The sequence below is a fragment of the Limulus polyphemus genome, unplaced genomic scaffold, assembly GCF_000517525.1.
Source record: "Limulus polyphemus unplaced genomic scaffold, Limulus_polyphemus-2.1.2 Scaffold995, whole genome shotgun sequence".
NCBI lineage: Eukaryota > Metazoa > Arthropoda > Merostomata > Xiphosura > Limulidae > Limulus > Limulus polyphemus.
The window spans coordinates 334,635-341,964 of record NW_013666605.1 but is presented as its reverse complement, the minus strand read 5'-3'; the positions used below and the strand labels follow the sequence as shown (position 1 = coordinate 341,964).

At 30.9% G+C, this 7,330-nt stretch overlaps 1 protein-coding gene across 3 annotated transcripts in view; it reads left to right on the top strand.

The window, feature by feature from the left end:
* The window catches only part of LOC106461595, an 84,712-nt gene that overhangs the window by 20,129 nt on the left and 57,253 nt on the right, over positions 1-7,330 (top strand). For 2 of the 3 annotated variants that reach the window (XM_022388605.1, XM_013921438.2), the window contains exons 6-8: positions 2,361-2,417; positions 5,677-5,850; positions 6,413-6,591. In XM_022388605.1, coding sequence (XP_022244313.1) covers positions 2,361-2,417; positions 5,677-5,850; positions 6,413-6,591 — 410 coding nt within the window. The remainder of the gene's footprint in view (positions 1-2,360; positions 2,418-5,676; positions 5,851-6,412; positions 6,592-7,330) is intronic. The other variant, XM_022388606.1, reaches the window with a different exon arrangement.

Sequence of the window (7,330 nt, the reverse complement as noted above, 5' to 3'; positions counted from 1 at the left end):
AAGAAATTATACGGGAAATTAATAAATGACCAGAGACGGAACAGTACTATATTTACAAATTAAATCAATAAAGATATATTCAAACCCTCAAGTATAGTCCTAGTGCAAGTTGTGTTCTTTTGTGAAGACAATACTTTTATTTAAAACTGTGTTCTGTGATAAAGAAATGGTTGTTATACATACTCTAGTTATTTTTCTAATCGTCTTAATCTTGAATACCCTAAGTGTGGATGTGTTATGAATTTAATAGATATAATGTAGCGCCATCTATTGAATGGTAAAAACAAACAAACCATTTCTCTATCACAGAATACAATTATATATATGTGTGTGTGTATATATATATATATATCCACCCTGGATCCATTATAGGAAGACAATTTGCATTACCTCATAATTATATTGTGTAAAGAATGAATTATGATGATAATGTATTTATGCTGTTTTATTTTGCAGTAATGAGTAACTTGTTGTACCTATCAAGTAAATTTAAAGATATCTGTTTATCAGTTTCTTATTAAATGACTAGATTTATATCAAAGCTGTGTATATTATGCTTATTTTTTTAAGTTGAATATCATGATGATTGCCATATAAAGTGATGTATAAACTCTACAAAATATATTCAATATTAAACTTGGAAATAGTTTGAGTTTTCTAAGAATTTACTTTTAAGTTTGTTGCATAATATTGCTCTATTACAATGCATATATACACACACACACACACAGTAACATCAGGTTACTAGAGAATACTGTTAAATACTGAGTGTTTCTTTTTTTATCTATAGTAACAAATATACATTTATCCTTTTCCAGATGGGTTATGGGTCAAAGCCCATGTCATCGTGTTTGATGATTCATATTCAAAATTTTATTGAACTACTATTTCATGAATTTATGTCAATAAATTTGGTGTCAAATTGTAGATTATAATTCAGATTTTAGTATTATACCTTACTCAATTTCTTAATTTAAAAGTAAATGTAAAAAATCAGTTAAACATCAATTGTGTCACATGATCTGTTGAATGCAGCACTGGTTCAAATTAGACGTTTGTGGTGTCAAAATACTAAGTCTGTAGTTTCGTACGAATTAGAAACTCAAATTACCGATATTGACAAGCTCAAATATAAAATAAGAACCTCCCATCTTTTCTCTTTGCTGAGATATCGCTCATGTATTGAATCAAACACAGTGGCCCAACTCACCCCTTTCCATTTTTGGAAATGGTCTTTTATATACACTTACTTCAATATATGACATTTAGTCTATACATTCATGTTTTCGTGTTATAATTTGTTGTCATTTTAAAACAAAAGAGGCATAATTTATATTTATTTGCTAATTTTTTTATGGTGGTTACAAGATCTGTAAAATCTACCGAACCCATACAGAAATTTGTTAGTGAAAATAACAGATAAAATATAAAGTATTTTTCTTAAGAAACATTTGATAACAATCTGGACATTATAAAGGTTAGGCATGTGGAATTTAAAAATTTTCTGATGCATAAAAGTATTTTTAATCTTAAAATCAAAATTACTTTGTATGTTGGATAGGCAACATGCGAAAAGAAAAAAAAAGGCAAGAGAAAAACATTGCTTAACAGACCTTAAAACGTAATAAAAAAAATTATATTTTGTGTATGAAACCATTGTAATGTTTACTGATAATTTGCCTAATTTTGTTAACATACACTTGCTAATTTAAACATTATAGCATGAAACCTATAACAAGCACAAAATGGTTATGAAAGAGTTATGTGCTGAAAGAGTTAATATGCATGTACTAACAATGAAAGACCAGTAAATAAAATGGTTCATGCATTACATATGTTTTTTAACATTTCTATAAATACAATAATGACAAAAGATTAGTCAATAAAATGTTTGATGTCTTATGCTTTTTTAAAATATTTTTATCAAGCTTTAAGAAACAAACCAATAAATAAAATTTAAAATGCCCAATGTTTCTCATTTCCTTTGCATAGACCAACAACCAATAACAAGTCAGCAAAATTAATAGTTTCATTTTGAGTTTACTTACTGATTAAGTGTTATTTTACTAAGAGTTACAGCTTTTACAAATCTTCCTTACTGTAAAAGCTGTAACTTGTAATAAAATAACTGAACAAAATGTGTAGTGCCTAGTGTTTCACTTTTACAGCTTTATCTGGAATATCATAATCACTGTGATGTTGTTTAATGCTCCAGTAAAACTGAGAAATAAGGTATGGAGCTTTAAACAGTAAATGTTTGTTTAATTATAGGTTAACCTTTTTTTGGTTATAAAAGAGTCACTGATATGTTACAACTAGCTAAATTATACAAGCAATTGATATTACAATTTTCTTTTCAGATGGGTCTGTGGTTAGGAGAAGTTCTAGAAAAAGAAAACAGGCACATGGTTTGAAAGGTGACACCATTACAGTAAAAATAGTTTTTTACTACTATAGATGTACTGCATTAGTTTTTAGGGTTGTAGAGGTGTCCATACTAATAAATTAATATGCCTGCACAGATTTGAGATGAGTATAAGTGAAAATTTTAGCATTATATATGTGTAATTGTTTCATGACAAATGAATCGTCTTGTACAGTTGGAATTAGTAGTAGTGAAATAATAGGTTATATGTATGAATAAGTGTTCTATAAAAGTTACATTAAAATACACTATGATTATACAGGGTAATTATAAAGAAAGTTTCATCATATCTTAAATAGTATGGCATAAGAGTGTGAAGTTGCTCATGTATGTTACTGGTATCACATGATTGCGAGTTCCATGCTTGTCACATGTTGTTACCTGTGCTTTCTTTCATGTATTTCTCATGGGCATAAGTGGACCTGTTGATCGCAGTGCAGATCATTCAGCCAACATGAAACTGATAAGAGTGTTGATGGTTGAACTAGTGAAATGTTACTATACCAAAAGATCCTATGTCAAGGAATCTCTTAGGGAATACTATGGAAGCATAACATCAACAGAGGGCCTTGTTCCATTGTTACTGTGCACAAGTTCATAAACAAAATTTTAGGAGTCAAGTTTCACTTGTGATAAACCACATACAATTGGACCACAGACAATTACTGAAACTATTGCTAAGGTCAACCATACTGTAACAGAACAAAATAGCACAAGTGCACATGGATGCAGCAGTGCATATTATTTTGCATGGTGTCTGGACTTGCCTGTTTTAACTATTCATAAGGCTCTTTGGTCAACTTTGTGAATGCTTTTTTACAAGTTGCATCACGTTCAAGTACTGAAGGAGGGGGATTTAACCCAATGTGTTTTTGCATTGCAGATCTTGGTAAAACTGGAAGTTGATGACCTGCCAATATCTTATGGAATGATGAAGTGCATTTCACTCTTTCTTGAAGTGTCAACACAAACAACTGAATTATCTGATCAGAAACTAATCTACACATAATATTTCCTATTTTCTTCACACCTCCTTGTTACTAAGATAACAGTATGGCGTAGTTTCTCAGCTGACTTTGCCATTGGACCATACCTTTTTTTTGAAGAACCATTAGCACATACACTATAAATTTGCTAAGTCAATGCTGTACAGTACCATGCAATGCTCTTGACTAACCCTTTCCAGACAGGTCACGGGTCAAAGGCCATGTCATCGCGTTTGTTGACTCGCATTCAAAATTTTATTGAACTACTACTTTATGAATTTATGTCAATAAGTTTGGTATCAAACTGTAGATTATAATTCAAATTTCAGTATTATACATTATTCAATTTCTTAATTTAAAAGTAAATATTAAAAAAACACAATTAAACAGTTTTTTTGTGTCACGTGGTATGTTGAATACAGCACAAGTTCAAATTAGATGTTTGTGATGTCAAAATACTAAGTTTATAATTTTGTATGAATTAACAACACAAATTACCAATATTGACAAGCTTGAATATAAAATATGAACCTCGTATGTTTACTATGTGCTGAGATATTGCTCATGTACTGAATCAAACACAATGGCTCTGCTCACCTCTTTCCATTTTTGGAAACGGTTTCTTATATACACTTACTTCAATATATGCCATGTGAATAACCAATTGCAAACTCAGAATGTCCCCTAGTGGCTTTCTTGGCCATTTTTCATGTGTTAGTCTGATCAAAATTTCATATTTATTTTGACCCCAATACGGCTTAATTACTAAGCTTGAAAAATTATAGTGTAATTCTATGGTATTGATATAGTAATTTATTATTTTTTGGTTATTTAACTGTATATATAAAACCTAAAAAAATTATTTAATTTCATATCCTCCACGTGTGAAATTTTAAAAGGATCAGCAACCTATGTCAAACAGCAACCGAGTACAAAGGTCATAACTAGAAGAGATAATTGTTTGCTTTACTTCTTTATTTACTGTTCATTGTTTTAAGATAAGTAAGTTTAAGAACTTATTTCTAAATATTAATAATCTATATACATATATAATGTATAATAATGGAAATGTGACTGTATTTTACAAAATACTAGTCTACTAAAACACAGCTAAGACCGGTCATTTTGTAAAGACTAATGGTCAGTTTTATGTTGTTGGATACGGTAACATGAATGCACGTGTGCTGCGTCATTGTAACTTCTGTATTGATAGCCAGGCATGGTTGAAAGGTTAATATAATACAAATAATAAATGTATATAAATGTACAATGTTATGAGATTTAAGTTATTTAGTCTAAACATTTATGTTTTCATGTTATAATTTGTTGTCATTCTAGAATGACAGAGGCATAATTTATATTCAATTCCTAATTTTGTATGGTGGTTACAAAATTGGTCAAATCTAACAAACCCATACATTGTAATGTTTACTGATAATCTGCTAAATGTCGTTAACATATGCTAACTAATTTAAAAGTTACAGCATGAAACTTATAACAAGCACAAAATGGTTACCAGGTTGGTCCCAGGACTGAGCCCACACTGAAAGAGCTAATGTGATTCCCATGCTGCAGCAGTGGAAAGTGATAGACACTAGGAGTTTTGATGCAGAATGATGCCAATCCATAATTAAGTGAAACAAGTCTTACAGGAGAACATTCTGGGCAAAATCATTTCATGTCAATTTCCTTGTGAATGGCCACCTTATTCACTGGACCTAACATCAACGTAATTCCACTTGTGGGTGTTTTGATATCACATATGTACCATGGGAAACCTCTCACAATTCCAAAGCTCAAGGATGCAGTTGTTGTCCAAGATAGTGGCCAGTACACCAGATAAGATGCACAGTGTTGCTGTAATGCCCATTTTCACATGGATGCAATGCATTTTGGACATTGAAGAAGCACATTTTGAACAGTTGCTGTCATTGGCAGCATATTAGGTCATAGTAATGTCCCTGGTGGTAATACATGATAACCATGGCATTTGCAACCACATAATACTCTTAACGTCCCGAGTAATATTACTTTTTTATGCATTATTGTTTGCGAGATATGATGTATGGCAAAACTTTTTTATAATCACACTGTATAATAGTAACAGAATATTTTTAATGTAGAAATAATAATGAAATTATAAAGTGGGAAGAGTATCATTATTGGGCAATAAAAACAATAATATTATATAGTACATGCACATTTGTGTCCTGAACATATAAACTGTTGTAATCTTGAAGGTGGATTTATATGCTATGTTTGCAGATTATGCAGTAGGAAAAGTTAAACTCGATAGTGAGGATGAAGATAACATAGCAACAGAGGAAGAGGAAGAAGCTTCTGAACCAGCAAATAAAAAATTCAGAGGACGTGGGCGGCCTCGTAAGACACCACTGCCAACTTCCCTTCCTGGATCTTTGTTTCCCTTCCTTACACCTGGTATGAATCAGAGATTTTATTGTTTTGGAATTTTACAATTGTTTTATAGTTCAGGAACAATTTATAGAATGTTTTCATATAACAACTGTGTGTGTTCTTACACTATGTATGTGAATGCTGTGTAATTAATGGTTAAGCAATTAACTTTGAATTCATATAAAAACCTAGCTTGCACATTTGATATGTTTATGTAGAAAAATTAAAATAAGGATTATTTTAAGTTTTCTTTCATTTCTTGTATGCTATTCATGTAACTGTGTGATTGATGTGAATTTTTTAAATTAATTCATTATGGTTGTTTTTGATCTAGATGTGTATGTGGCACAGAATGTTCATATAACTTACTTTAGTTACTTAAAAACTAATGATTTAATAATTAATATATAAAAGCAAATACTTTTTATTCAAATATTTCTAACTTATACAGCATTTTGTTAAAAGACTTTGTTCAGTTTTGTTTAAATGTATCTAGTCACATTTATCCTGAATTAAGAAACATGTTTTCGGTTTTGAAATTGTGACATTATGCAATCTTTTTAACATAGTGAGTTTATCATTGCAGTTAAACGAGGACGTGGTCGTCCACGACGATATGGTATTGAAAAGCCAGTGACTCATTCTTTTCTCATTAAGACAGCTGATGGAAAAACTTTGATGATGCAGGTCCCAAACAGTAGTATTCCTCCAAACTTGACCCTGCAAGATGTAGCCCAACAGATTGCTAATGTTTTGAACAATCAGGTATTTAAATTTAAAAAATATATATATATAACGTTTAGGTTTAGTTTTTTGTTGAACTTAGCTTTCATTGATATTTTGAATTTTTTTTTTATGCTGAGCTAAATTTTTAAAGCTCACCTTAAAACTTTAAAAACAACTATAGTTTGTTTCCTATGTACAGGTATACAAGTGAATATACATGTGTTTTTTATGTATGTGCAATGAAAAAATCTTTGCCTCCATGAAACCACCTATATTTTAAATTTGAAAGGGGGCAATGTCCCTTTGAAACCTCCATCAGGGTTTTGACCCTGGTCTTTGCTGGGGCCTTAGGCAGGCTGCAGTTTCCTGGCCTGCAATCACAAATTTTTAACTCCAACTTATTCTCCTGCCTGAATATGTATGATCCATAACAGTGAAATTGTTTGAGTAGTCTTGGTACACAACATGTTTCAAAGTTTGCAAGGTTAAAAAATTCCTCATTTTTGGCAGCCTGATTTTTATTTCACATTGAACATCAAGTATGCTTTGATTGGTTTCATCAGCATATTATTGAAAATGTATTCTTGTGTAAATGGATCAGTTGAAGTGTTGTGGATACTCATTCTACTATTGTTGCATTGATTAAATATTCCCATTTGAAGGATTTTTTGATATTCTTTGTATCATCTTAGTCCCACACTGGCTAACTGTTGCAACTACTAATAAGTATATTCTGCATAATAGTGCATCATGGGATATTGTGGTATCAAGGTAATGT